General features: G+C 38.5%; 1 protein-coding gene across 2 annotated transcripts; it reads left to right on the forward strand.

The window, feature by feature from the left end:
• Positions 1–959: 959 nt before the first annotated feature.
• Positions 960–7,817, forward strand: ska2 (spindle and kinetochore associated complex subunit 2). Of its 2 annotated transcripts, none has more exons than XM_076019877.1 (4): positions 960–1,077; positions 2,123–2,215; positions 5,227–5,403; positions 7,509–7,817. In XM_076019877.1, exons 1-4 carry the CDS (start codon positions 1,045–1,047, stop codon positions 7,590–7,592), a joined length of 387 nt encoding a protein of 128 aa, XP_075875992.1. In that variant the 5' UTR covers positions 960–1,044; the 3' UTR covers positions 7,593–7,817. The 2 variants fall into 2 exon arrangements, with proteins under 2 accessions (XP_075875992.1, XP_075875993.1); XM_076019878.1 differs by lacking the exon at positions 960–1,077 and adding an exon at positions 1,193–1,482.
• Positions 7,818–14,902: the final 7,085 nt, after the last annotated feature.

Genomic DNA, 14,902 nt, shown 5'->3' on the forward strand with positions numbered 1-14,902 from the left:
TTGATTACTGGATATCCAGTGTGTGCTACTTTTAGGGTTGAAGTTGAACTGTTTACTTGTTGGCCAGAGTTTAAACACAGCCAAAAAACAAAACAAAACTATGTGCTTCCTTCCTTCATGAAGTGCTTGCTGGTTACCTTTTCAACTAGCTCCCTTCTCCTTAAGAGTGACCCAGTTTACTCTCACTCAGGAAAACACGCAAAATAAAAATAAAAAACGCTCTTTGACAGCATTTCAAATTAAAGCCTTTCAAAATTATAGAATACTGTGTATAACTTCAACATAAATCATCAGAATAGCATAACAGCGCAGGGGTAACCCTCAGAAGCCTCCTCATTCAATTCCAATAAAATCTGATGTACATTAAACGTAGTATTCTCTATAGTTATTTATTTTTATTTTAAATGTCACACCGGAGTTTCTCGAAATTGAGTACTTCTGGGTTTGTTTACTACCTTATTGAAGCGGATTTGGTTTGTAGCAACGATTAACTACGCATAAAAGTGTTACCAAAACCATCCTGTTCCTCTTTCTCTCCCCCTCTCTCTAGTTTTTGTGCATAATTATAGAATATTTTGCAGATATAGAATGCTTGAATGAAATAAGGCGCCACACGCAGGAAAACAGCGCCCTGTTTTTGACTTTCCCTTAGCAAATACAGTATGTATAAGCCACAGAGTGCTGCCATCTAGGGGCGTCGACAGTGAAAGGCTGCGGGCGGCACAGTTGCATCTTTCCACCATTGACGAAAGCCGTGCTCTTACATTAGTGGAAGAATTCCAAGTTATAAAATAAACCCTGAACTATTACATAGCCAAGTCTTTACTTCTCCATTTCTCCAACCTTAAGGATAATACATATAAAAACATGTTCGAAACATGCACATAAGACTTTCGAAAGCTAAACGTTGGAGCGTATTTATGCTCAGCCATTGCAGTAATCATTCCAGACCACAAGATGGCGTTTGGCGACTGGAAGAAGAAGTAGAAGAAGAAGAAGAAGAAGAAGAAGAAGAAGAACTTATTTACGTTTGAAGAGGACGAGATGGAGACAACAATCGAAAAGCTCGAAGCAATAGTAAGTACTGCGTTAGAGTCACGATTGGCTTAATCTTTTAATCGTTTTTCAAACAAAAACAACTTTGTTAATTTAGTTTCAGTGAAGAAAACAGGGTAATACATATTTATATTTGACATACATATACATAAACTGGAGACTTGACCAGGATAGCCTCTATGGTATCTGTCACCAGAAGCTTCCAATCCCACTTGATTCACAGCGGCATCTCAACCTGGATTTATTTTTCGTCCATTCTTCTTTAGGGTGAAAGGAATTCCAAAGGCAATTATATCCATTTTTTTGTCGTAGAAGTTCAGAAGTATCAGAGAGAACTTGACAGAAAGGACAGCAGAGTGCATGTTTAGCAGTAGCGTAAGATGAACCAAGGTTCAGTGGGAGAAGCTCTTAAGATCCTCATGGAAAGTGAGAATGGAAACGAAAATGTTCTATATGTTACGTAAATTTAACTGCATTTTTTTTAGTATGTATTTGTCCCCCCCTGGTATAGATAAGGTATTCTGAAGAGTGGAAACGAAACTTCAAATATTCTCTGTGTTTTTCTATCTGTGTGATGAAATGTTTGTATTTTCTCTTTGATACGTTCATCTCATATCATTGCAACATGATGAGTTGAAACCCAGATGAGCCGAAACCCTGGAAAAATGCCCAAGAGCGCAGAGCGTAAAGCTAACCCAACAATAGCAACAAAGTGCTACCAGGGTCTGAAAAACGACATCGTAATACTGGCTTTGTATTTTAAGGGGAGCCTCATCATTAAATGGAAAACTCGACACGCTTTTTGTGGACGACATTAGGTTTTATGTGTTGCCGTAGTTCACTGGCAAGTTTGAGAGAGTGAGGGTGAGCAAGTGAGTGCTGCAATCTAGAGTCTGACCACTAGATGTCACTGTTTCCCCCCCAATTTCCGATTTTACACAGCGCACCCTTACAACAACCAACTTTCCACGAGTTTCCTTGTTAGTCCACGAGTACTTTGAGTGAAAGCATGTGTCAACAGCCTCGTCAATTTGAGATGCCTCTAAGCAAGTGATTATGTTTGCAGTTTCTGAAGTCCAAGGCTGACCTGGAATACATGGACAAGCGACTGAGACTGGACTTCATGACCAGTGCAGAGAACACACTTCATGCTGAAGGGGTAAAAACAATTGGACCTTGTCATTTTCGTAATACAACCTGATTGAGGACCTGTATGAGGAAAGCCTAAAGACTTGACACCAAAGAGTGAAAAAAATATATGTGCATCACTTTATGCAATTGCGATTTTAATAAATACATTTTTGTGGTTTTAATTTTTTTTTAATTAATTGCTCATTTATTTATTTATTATGCTCAATTATTTATTATTTCCTTCAGTTGAATCCAGGGCTAGACTGGGACAAAAAGAGTCAGCACAGGCATTTTTGTCTTAAACCAATCCCTCACTCTCTCCCTCACAGAGCTTATGGATGGAGGATATAAAGCGGGTATTACCATTTATTAAGTGGACATTTGAAGTTTTTATTAAACTAACTAAACTAATTTTAGCTAAATTAGAAATAAAAATGCTTGGAAATACCTGAAAGCAAATCTGTGCAACAATCTAAACCATTGAAATTCTAATATGGGACTGTCCCACGAATGCTTGCAGCCATTCTATCTTATGTCATTGGGTTCTATCTATTCAGCTCAGCTCTTAAGGTTACATTTTTATTTTTTGATAATAATTGTAAAAGTCTGATAGTCATGCAAGACACCAACCAAGACAATGAAAAAAAAGAAAGGGCTCTAGTTGGTTGATGTTTATAACCAAATGATAGTATTTTAAAAGAACACTAACTAATAACTTAAAAAAAAAAATCATATTAATTGCATTGGAATGTAAATTTACTTTAAACATAGTTCTACCTCCTTAGGTGTGTTCTTTTTCAAACACAATGTATCATCAACATCTTAATTATCAAATCTTTAGCGTCTGTTATTAACTCCACCACTTTTGTCTGCCTTGTGTAGCTCAATTGATTATTTCAACCTTTTTTTTTTCATTTGAGGGAGAAACCATCTCTCATATGATTTTAATCGGCCCTTCTGGATAAAAAGCGCTCCCTCCTTTAAAATATAACATGCGTTTGTATCAGGCTAAAAACTGGGCTGCTTTATGATTTCATGCAAAGCAACAGTGACTTAAAAGCTTTGACACAACTCCTACTTAATGTTGGCTCACATTTTGAAATATTTTCACATCATAATTTTACTTAACTAATGCTAAAATGACAAGCTTTTACTTATCATTTGACAGTTTCAAAATCTGTGATTCCACATGTTTGCCATGTCTATCTGATTTTAGCACATTTTCCAGCACTGACACTGACATCCATCTTTTTGCACACAACTTCCCTGCACCTCCTTTCTTTGGCTTTATATTGCTACTTTTTTTAACACACGCTCAACAATGTGAGGTTAAAGGGGATGGCACGGGGAAAGGGGTGGGGCCGCTTTCATACTGTATCCTGATTGATTCCGTCCACTGTCTATATTGAGCTTGGACCAATGGGCTGCCCCCTAAATTGTGGGCCGGTCTCTTAGAGAAAAAAAAGGCTTGGCGGGGCTGCTGTGGGGATCCCACAGCAGCGGCCCCTGAGGACTGTCGGCCCATTGTGCCAGATTAGCAGTCTAGCTCTGGTTGAATCTTTCCTTCCACTTCAGTCATGAAAAAAATAAAATAAATTAATTATTATATTATAAATAATTATTACCAGTTTGATTAATTATTTTTTAGGAAGAAAGCAGAAAAACTGAGATGATTTTCCCAAAAACAAATGTGGTGTGGCTGAGGCTTTTTAAACTGGTCTTTGGTACAGTATGTCATGATTATCAAGTTTGCCTTAATAGTTTTTGTTTAGCATCAGATTTAAGATTATACTTCTTAGGGTAAAAGCTCCTTATGGACAAAATGTCCTCTTCCAAAAACTATTATTATTATTATTATTATTATTATTATTATTATTATTATATAATAATAATAATAATAATAATAATAATGATAATAATGATAATAATAATAATATTAATAATGATAATAATTATAATTATAATAATTATTATAATATTTATAAAGCACTTTTCATAATAAAATCTCTAATAAAAAGTGCTACAGATAAAAACAAAATAAATAAACCGTGCAAATCAACTCAATTATAACTTTGTTTACTTCTTCTGGTTAAATCTTTTGATCAGCTTCAGTCTTGATCAAAAATATCAGATGTTTAATAATGGTCATCACACACATACACACACATTCACACTGCTGAAATACCCTAGGCACAATTAAAAACCATTTCATGTATAGGCCTTGTAGGGTTTGTCATTTTTCTCAAAAATGAAACCACACAGAAAATATATTTCGTTTAAACCTTTAAAATAATGTTTGGACATTTTTAACCCAGGTGAACTGAAAAGTTAGATCAGATTCTCCGCAAAAACTGTTGTTGCATCAAAGGTTTTGTTTGGGACACACCCAGGTTGGACCTTAAACCAGCCTCCCAGCGTTATTTATTTGTTTCTTTTTTATTCATCCGAAATATGAGCATCGTGTCATCAAACGGACATTTAAAGGTTAAAATCCTGACCATTTTTCAACTTTTCATATTTTCATAAGGACTGAAGTTGGTCAAAAGATTCAATAAAAAAGTAGAAAAAGTATCACGTTATACCGTTTTTTATGGCCTTACATACTTAATCTGTGCTGTTTTCATAGCAGTTTTATGAAGGACTTTTTTGTTGTTGATAACACAAGAAAAACAAAGTAATACTCAAAAGAGAGACTTTGTTCCAAAACATCTTGCCATATCAACCAACAAAGAGATAATTATTGCTAAGAAGAAAAAAAAGAGCAAAGAAAATGTAAAACAAAAATGTCTGTAATAACTTATGAGGGTTCAGATAGAAATAAGGTTGAAATTTCTAATTTGTTAAACAAATGGAATAACAAATTCTACTAGATCAGATAATTAGTAAATATAATGCCATTATTTTACAAATTTGAAAAAATGAAATGGTGGTCATAGATAACAAAGCCTTCCTTTGTTCTACATAAAATGTCTTCAAGCGAATTTCTGTGATCTTCTCCTCAAAACGTTGACCGCCTGGCTCTCCTGGCTGCATTTTCAGGAAAGCCTCGCAGGAATTCTGGAGAAGCTCAGCGCTATCAAGAGCAAACATCAGCTGCTGTGTTCGGAGTTGCTGACAGTGGGATCGGCACAAAAAGACACCATTGATTCCATCAGTGTCAACCTCGCCAACACCATGGATTTGATCCAGCAGTTTCATCACACTACAGATGTGGAGGTACCACCATTATTTTTAAATATTGTTGAGCTTTTACTGTATATAAAGGGGGAAAGACGGTCATCATTTTAGTCAAAATGCCATATGCTCACAATGTGCTCTGAAAATGAATGGATTTTTGTTTTTTAACAAGAAGGATGGCAAAGTTCATGCTTGTTTAAACATTAAAAAAAATCTAAATCCAGAAATATTCACAGAAACTGTGTGAAAAGAACTGTCCAAGGCAGGGCTGGGCAAACCTTTTGACCCGTGGGCTACAGTGGGTTCTAAAATTTGACCGAGGCGTTGGAGCGGATGGATGGAGTGGTTTTGGTGACCCACCTCATAGGAGAAGAAAATGTCATTGGCTATGTAGAAAACATGTGCTTTAATCTAGATTGAAAATGAACAAAGCCCCACCATATTTAGCCCTTCACTGAAATGACTCTTAAAACACTGAAAAAATGGACCAAACACACAGCTGTTTTATGACTATTAATATTATTTCTTCAAGTGTGGTGTGGATTAGGCCCCCCCCTGGGCCGTAGTTTGCCTATTCTTGGCATGAGGGGAGAAGCAGCAGCAGCAGCAGCAGCAGTAGTTGAATAAAGCTTTTAGCCGTAGAGGACAGTAGATTTTTTTTAATGGTGAGATTACTCAGAAAAAACTGGGGCGATGACAAGGCCACTGATAAAACTAGCACACCTAAGAACATGCCAGGTCATCACATAACCGCAGACTGGGAAGGTTGCAGGAAATGACAGCATCTATAACACATGTAACCGATAAGGACGCACGATTTACAGCGGGTGCGTTTCGATGGGCACTTTTTTTTTTGTCAATGTGATTTAATTGCTTCAAACTGAGGGATCAGATCGTCAGTCCGCTCCCACGGACTCTGAGAAAAGTCATCAGATTGATTGTTTGGGTTCCTGCGCCCATGTATGACACGATCACATGATCTCACACGCGTCTACACTCTGAAGCCCACGAGTAACTGAGGTGGAGTTTGTTTGTTGGACTAATCAAGCTTGTCACTGTTATTGTTTCATTCTGCGCTTCTTTTGAAACTGCTGGAATGGAGTGAAAACTTCCTCCGCGTTTGAAATTTGAGCCGGAAAAAACGAGCGGGAAGCGATTATCGTTATCTGTATCGCGGTACGATTGTTACGGTACAAGGCGGACAAAGGTCCGGCAGCGGAAAGAAATCCAATCAAAAACTGGGTTACGCCACCTCCTGCAACCCAATCACACCAATTTGTTCAGAATGGAGTGTTTACATGACATGGTTCTCCAAGTCTCCAGAAGCTTGATTTGCGACAGAGTCGTTACACAAAGCACACAATGCTTCCCATCAGCCACAACTACAACGCAAAAGCTGCTGCTTCTTCTGCAGTTCATCTTTGAAACTATAAAAACTTGATACTTTGGCGAGTTCCCAAATGGCAGCGCGAAGCAAAGGCAGTCAGTGCAGCTTTTGTTTTTGCATGGTCAACACTGTGACTGTGACAGGTGCCTAAAAACAATGGCAGAGGCCCAGTGCAGTTATTTATTATAAACATTCTATTGTAAGTGTGTAGAACTCAAGCTGAGCAAAACCCAGACATTTTTCATAAAGTTGTAAAATCGCCCCCAGACATAATTTCAATTTTAGGACCCAAAAGCTTTTTGGTTTGGTTTGGTCCCCCAAACCTACGAATGCAAATGCACTTATTGCTGATGGACATTGATGGCTACGCTACAGAGACAACCAAAGTGCCCCCTCCTCTAAAATGAAGGATCAGTGTGTCCGTCAGTAGTGCAAAAAAGTAAAGAACAAAGTTGTAGACAAATTTCCAATTACACACAGTGGTGATAACCAGCGATGACTGGACATCACGCACCATCTGTCCTGGCTGGGAGTTACATTACATTCCTTTTATTGAAAGAAACATTTTTTTGCTGCAGCAAAAAAAAAGAAAAGAACTCCTGTTTACCCATTATTGTTATAGTTCACAATGTGTGTGTGTGTGTGTGTGTGTGTGTCTGTGTCTGTGTCTGTGAGAGGGAGAGAGGGAACCATGCAAACTCCTCAACAGAAAATCGACACGTCTTACATCTTACTATTCTTTGTTCACATAATGCAGGTTGAGTCACTGGCAGCCTCACTACACAAACCACCTCACCTTCAGGATTTTTCAGTGACTGAGGCAAGAACCTATCAAGACTGACCAAGGGGATCCTTTGCATTGGGTTTTCTTTTTATATATATAAATGAATGGAAACCTTTTTTTTTTTTTTTAAATGTATATATGTATAATTATTATTATTTTTTTTACATTTATACATTTTTCAAACTGACAAAGACAGATTCTTTTTACGAACAATTTATAAGCGAAGTGCTAATTTGTGTTTCTGAATGTTCATAATAATAAAGATTGTGTGCACATCTCTGATATTATAGTCTAAGTGTTTTTTTTTCTTGTACATTGCATAGACTCTCAGTCAAGGAATGGCAAAACTGGTCTGAGTTTCTTTTCTTTTCTTTTTTTTACGTTTTTTTTTTTGTTCAGTTTTGCGAGAGATGGCAGCAACTCTTTTCTGACTGCATTTCTAGTTTTCACTGCCGATGTTTTGGACCAGGTTGCGTCTGTTCATTGCATCTGTAGTTGTCTTAGCAGAGGTTCAGGGCAGGAAGTGATGGTGTCATTGCCACTGACTGTTATATCCCTTTCTCTGGGCTCGAGGTCTTGCTACACCTGTTCCGTTTTGGTGGCATATTTCATGAAATATTTTTTGTTGATTTTTTTTTTGTCAGTGGCTCTCGCTCTTGTTCTCTCCTCGCCCTGGCCTTGATCTCGACCAGTCTGCCTTGGTCCTGGACTTGCTGTTTTCTTGGTCTTGCCGCACTTTGGTCTTGGTGGTGTCTTGGTCTCACTTGAGGCATTCTGGACTACACCACTACGACGGTTGAGCCAAACTGAAACTCGCTGAGTTTCAGAATCAGAGAGAGAGAGAGTGATATCAGTAGAACATTGCGCTTTCACTGGAACTGCTTATTATGCGACACCATACGTGATTAAAGTGACAGTCTGATGTAACAACGTCTTAGATTGCTTCACTGTTGGGTCATTTATTACTATGTTTTTTGTTGCTTTTTTTTAAAAAAAAAAAAATTTATTTAATTTTTTTTCTTTTTACCTCAGCCATGCACTAGTTCATTAGCTGCTGAGCTCCTCAGAATTGAGTTTATTGACTGTTTAATCACGTCTGGCTTTAAATGGAAATAATTGAGTAATGTATGATGTGATATCTCAATAAAAACTTTGTAACTATCTTTTACAGTAAAGTGTGTGTGTGTGTGTGTGTGTGTGTGTGTGTGTGTGTGTGTGTGTGTGTGTGTGTGTGTGTGTGTGTGTGTGTGTGTGTGTGTGTGTGTGTGTGTGATCCCTTCTTGTTATGGTTGATCTGATGGATGTACTGCTCTGCAGCTGACGCAGGCTGGACATGACTAGATTCTGGTAAAGAAAATACTAACACATTACTGTTCTTTCTCTCCATCTTGTAGAATATATTAATTTTGAAATTGCTGCGTCTCCATCTCAAGCCAGAGCAAAAATCTGTATTTTTTTTCTTCCTGAGAGCAAAGTATAAATAAATAAATAAATCCTTTACACCAAATATTTTTTTTTGTCTGTGACTTTTAGAACAAAAAAGACAACAAGGAGCGAGACATTTGGCCAACATGGCCACTTGGACAGTGCTGCTCCTCCTCATTGTGTGTGAGTGTGTGTGTTTGCACGTGTACATTTTAACTCATGAACTCGCGCTGTGAGAAGCGGCTATTTTAATAGATTAGTGATGGAGTGATTAACAGACTGTGGCCTTCAACTTCTCGCTGGTCTTTGACATGAGCATGCATTCGCGTTCGTGGAATGCATGATTCGCAGTGCGGCTATTTCAACCAGCGACAAGAAATGCTATGCGATGTCTGATCACTTCTCAGAATGAGAAATGTCGTGTGGCATGTGAGACTTGAGGGTCCTCTGCAGTGCTACCGAATTTAATGTTAGCCACATTAGCTAATTGCTATAAAACACCAGCCAATGAACGTGTTTGCTTATTTTCCTTGATATGCATTTTTTTAATCAACAAGGACACTTTTAAAGATATAAAGTGATGCAATAATTGCCTCATGGAAAGTTTAAGTTTAGTATTTTAGTGTGATCAATACTGTCACTCCAGAAATGGTGACATGGACACAAGAAGGAGCCACAAGGGTCACATACAGACATAGATTTGACACGAATGTGGTTGTTTGAGTAGTCGAGAATGGATATCGGTGAACGCTGATTCACCGCCTGGCCCACTTAACTAGTGCAGATAACTAAACAAAGTAAGTGTATGGCAAGTTACACACTATATAGCATGGGAAACTATGCAAAGCAAAGAAATAATAACAAAGCAAATTGAAAATAGCACAAAATATATCGTACAGATGCAAGATAAAACATCTGGGGCAATGTGAACACCATAAAATTGAGCTTTTCAGTGTATGTCACCTTTCTAGCTGCATGTTATAGTGAAGTCATGTTTTCCTCAAATGTAACAGTTGAATTCGAAATGAAACTGTCTTTACTTCTCTCCTAGAATTTCATAAATGCATCAAATGATCTGTTTGGTAGAAAATAAGGGAAATGACTCTTTAGATAGTAGACGGTGATCCCTGTTTGTGACGGACATGTTGGCTTTGTTGCATTCACCCTTCTCATGGGGTTTAGGTGACACCAGCTTGACTAACTCCAGGCATTGTCGTTTTTCCGTCGGCCTCTACAGGGGGCCGGCAAAAATGCTCAAGATTCACAGCCGCATAGCAAATTGTTTATATCCATTCAACAGAGCTTTTCAAGAATAATGAAGTCATTCCTTTTCTTCGGACTCCAGATACTGATGTCATAACGTTAATTTATTTTCCCCTCTTGAATCATGAGCCCAGTATGATATGAGCGCATTTGTGTGCTGGGAAGGAATCCTCCAAATTGACACAAAACATCTGTGACCATCCTTGCGTGCGTGAAGTCCAGGATTACTTTTTTTTTTGTTGATGTCCATGTGCGTCGGGTTGTTTTTTTTTCAGCAAAGAGGGGGTTAACAGGCTGTGAATTCTTGTTTGCCAACTCCCAGGATTGTATACTTTTTACCTCAAATCAGAGCCATCTGTGCTGGGTGTAAGTTTGCCTTCCCCCATGGCCTACTGCACTCAAAGGCTCTCTGTGCTGTGGTTTGCCCTACCCCATCACATGACTTCTCTGAAAGTGCCCCCTCCCTTCTCCCTCTTTATTTCCAGTAAACTGTTTGAAATGAGGGGGGTGAGTCAGAGTCAAACCAGCTTCCCTTCAACCACGGCTTGTCTAAGAATTTGTCAACGTGGACTCAGGAGAGCATTTTTTTTTTTTGTGCGCATGTGTGTGTGCGCAAAAAATTCCAGAAAGAATTTAAAGCACAGTTACTCAAGATTTCCTCGTGATTGGGAACCCTAACTGGTTTCACGCTGGTATTAATGGCGGTTGCTTTTTCTGTGCTATAGCAAGCGCAGGCGTGTCAAGAGTTAAGTTATTGTCTTTGATCGATTCAAAGGCGACGCTCGTAAAAGTCTTCACATGATATATATTGTTATTTGTTGACTCCATTCATGTCTTTTGAGTAATTGAGCTTTTAACATTTTTTGTGTTTAGCAGCATTTTATAAGGTAATAACAGGTTCTATTTTGTCGATAATTAGTATTCTAGAGGCCAATGGCGACTTTGGGAGCCTTAGTTCCTCTCCTGCTTCGCTTAAATCAGAACTGTAAGATCAAGTGTTACAATGTGTGGTTCTTAATATGAGACCCAGGCAGCTGTCTGTGATGGCATTCACAGACAGTTGCCATTGGCAAATGAGTCATGCAGAGTTGTGCCTCCAACGTAACCCCAGCACTTGTCAAGAGTCCTCCAGTTCAGCCATAGACCAGCCATCAACCAAACATTATAATTCTTGGATCTGTACAATGCATTTGCACGCACCAACCAGAACCCATGGTGATCAGCAGTCTAATGTCTCTCAATTTTCAATTACAGCAAAAATTAATTGTGGAAAATAAAAATGGAAATAAACATACATACAGCCTGCGATGTAACTGAGCAATTTTCATTCAACATGAGTAAAGGTCAAAGGGTTCATTTTAATTTTCACTGCTTTCAGAACTATTTTTTGGTAAGTTTAAACATCTACATATGTTTATAATTTGTTTTTGAAAAAAAACCCTGTAAAATAAGTTGAACAATTGAGATTTTCCATAGTCACAAATATGATTAAAGTCTAGTGTCGTGATTGGTGAATAACTTGCATTAAAACAGTCATTTGATTAAAAACACAAAGTTTATGTTGAAAGTAGAGTGAATATTCCAATGAAGTTTGAAGATCATAAAATCCAATTGTACCTTTCTGTTTTCAGGGTGTGAAGCACTACATTTGGTTTTACATCTGCATGCTAAGTGTCAAACTTCCCTAACATTTGATATTGTCAGCTAACCTTTTGGGTCTTATACAAAGGGCGGGAAAGCTGTTGTAAGGTTGGGCAACTCATGCTGATTACTAAACTCTACTAAACTGCGTGTGTGTGTGTGTGTGTGTGTGCACGTGCGTGCGCGTGTGTGTTTGTCATACAGAAACTGTTATGATGATCACCCACAGTCGGCAACAGAGCAGATGGTGTGCGTGAGTACGTGCGAGAGCGAGAGGCTTCAGTTGTGAAAGGTTTGTTCCATTCACCAACTCTTGTTCATTGTGCTGCAGACACGTAGAGACACATTATTGGTTGACTGGTTTCGCTCTGAGACGCAGCCTAATTATTCTTTAAAGGAAGCTTCCTTTATGGTAAAACTTGTCAACCACGAACTTCCTTTTTAATGAAGGGCTTTTCTTTTCAGTGTCTCAGTCTTAAGTCAACCAGACCATGTTCATTGACAGTCTAAAAGTGCTATTAATACTTAAAAAAAAAAAGAAAAGAAAAATACATAAAAATGCTGATTTATACATTAACATACATTGTTAATACACACACAATGTACAAATTAAACATCAAATTAAATAAATCTACACTGTCACTTATAAGATGAATCCCAATTTTGGCTGTTCTCCCAGTTCGCCTACTCTCCCAGTGCATGTGTGGGTTGGGCAGTCCAGCTACCTCCTACAGTCATGCACATCAGGCGAGTGTGGATTATTTGAGTGGAACATTAAATCTGAAAATCCTAAGTAGTCCAGGTAGTCCTAAGTGGTACTGGGCTTTATAAGAGGTTTTTAACAAGTGCAGTGCAAGATCTCTTCCTCTTCACAGGCACAAATGACTAGTAGTTTCTGTCAGGCCCTGAACAACAGGATGTAGTAAATACAGCAACGCTTACTTGCAGGCACTACAGCGCTGCATTGATTTTGACCGTCCCAATGAGATCACCATTGAAAAATATGTATCCCCTTCCTTTAATTCCCACAACTTTTGAAACCAGTTATTTTTTGAATAACAGGGGTGTGTGGGGGAGGGTCTAAGTTCACTAAGTTTGTCAGAAAATTTAGTGCCACTGTTGCGCCTCTCTGTGCTCTCACCTTCCAAGCTCTCCTCTTGATTTCCACAAGTCAGCTTGGCGAGCCTAATGTCAAACCAAAGACACAGAGACTCAACCAAGAGTTGGAGACAGACTTCCAATAACTCTCCTTCTGCTTTGTCTCCCGGTCTAAAATTATTATATGGGGCTATTCCAGTGTATCCCTGGGTACCAACCTCCCCTTTTTCCTGACCCTGAGTCGGAGGGAAATGTTCTATCAGTGGCAGATCATGGTAGCCAGAAAGACCCTTCTTTGCTCTACAGCCATTTACAAGAAGGCAGCAAGGCAACAATAGAGACAGAGTCTTGTCTACACTGGTCTTTCTATTCCCCTCCCCATGGCTCCTCTTACCTCACCCCACAACTGTAACAGCTGCCTCCACAAGTCCTAGAAAATTGCTGAGCTGGAGTGACGCATGTACAATCTCTGCTGGATTAAGGACAAGGAAGCTCTCCTCGACTCCTGGACCATAGGCCCTGGACTGCCTGCCATCCCAGTAGATCTGGACTCCACCATCCCAGAGACTGGTGTCTGCACCTCAGTGTCAGTGGTTGCCAACCCAGTTGAACGGACTGTCCTGGATCCTCTGGACTAAGGACGCCACCACCTTAACGACGTCCGGATTGGACGGACCCACTAAACTGCTAATGCAAGTGACTGCTCCTCATTCTCCGGGACTTGACTCTGGTTTAATGTTGAGCTGGTTTTAGTCATACCTGTCAGACAGATTTTTTTTGATTACTATAGGCAATTCTACATCTTAAGTAGCAAGTATTTCCTGTGAGGTACCTCAAGGCTCAATCCTCGGCCCTCTTCCTTTCACCCTCTACATGCTCCCCCTTGGCAATATAATTTTGAAGCATAATATCAGCAATGTGGATAACATGCAGTTGTACTAGCCTCTCAAACTGAAAAAACATGAAAAACATCAAATTTGGGACAACATAATTTTCAGCCTAATGAAGACAACATTGAAATTGTTGTGATGCCCAATTTGAATGAGTGACCTAAACCAGTTTACAGTTAGTTCATTTACTTGGTACAGTCATTTCATGCTTGTCACGTACTTTTAAAATTTTCTGGCATAGAAAATTAACTGACGAGCACACACTCTTGAAAAATAAGACGAACATTATAGTTTGTAATTTTCTTATTTCCGTGAATAAATCGGACAGTTTCCATCTGTTCTTGAAAAAGCTGCCCTCATGTCACCATTTTATAAACTTTTTTAATCTACAATCACTGTTTCAGAAATTAGCAGAATGTTTTGCAACGAGCGTCATGCACCAGAGAACGGCTAGAAAGTTCCACTGCCGCCATTCAGTGAAATGGAAAAACGTTTTTTGTACCTGTTTGATTTGCATATTGGGTTTCCCCTCAACATTGTGAAAAGAATGCATTGGAACATTTCAAAATTGTAAACCATTCCTACAATTTTCAAGTCATGTGTTTTTGTCCTACCGTCTTGATTGATTATGGAGCATGCAAAGTAATATTAAGTATTTGTGAGTTTTACAATGAGAAGCTCCTTACTTTGTTGTATTTTGAAATTTACGCTGTGTGTGTTTAATTTTATACTTGGAGCAATCTTGTATGGGTACTGAGCTATAATTTCTTTTTGACATTTTGACATTATGTTTGCTCTGAAATTAGTTCTTAATTTATCAGATTCTGGCCAGGGTGAGAGAAACTGTTTGAGGTCAAAGCAAGCAAAGAGATTTACAAAAGTGACAAACTAATGAAAGTAAATAAAAGGAACAGGAGCCAATATCAATTATTATAATTATAATAATTATGTATAAAGCACTAAATAACCCCAAAAGGCGTCTCAAAGCTCTTTTTAGAATCAATAGAGAAAATCAAAAGATTCTTTCAGAGCAAGTATGATGCAACAGTG

This window comes from Nelusetta ayraudi, unplaced genomic scaffold (assembly GCF_046127955.1).
Source record: "Nelusetta ayraudi isolate G7.1 ecotype Tasmania unplaced genomic scaffold, CSIRO-AGI_Nayr_v1 ptg000011l, whole genome shotgun sequence".
Classification (NCBI taxonomy): domain Eukaryota; kingdom Metazoa; phylum Chordata; class Actinopteri; order Tetraodontiformes; family Monacanthidae; genus Nelusetta; species Nelusetta ayraudi.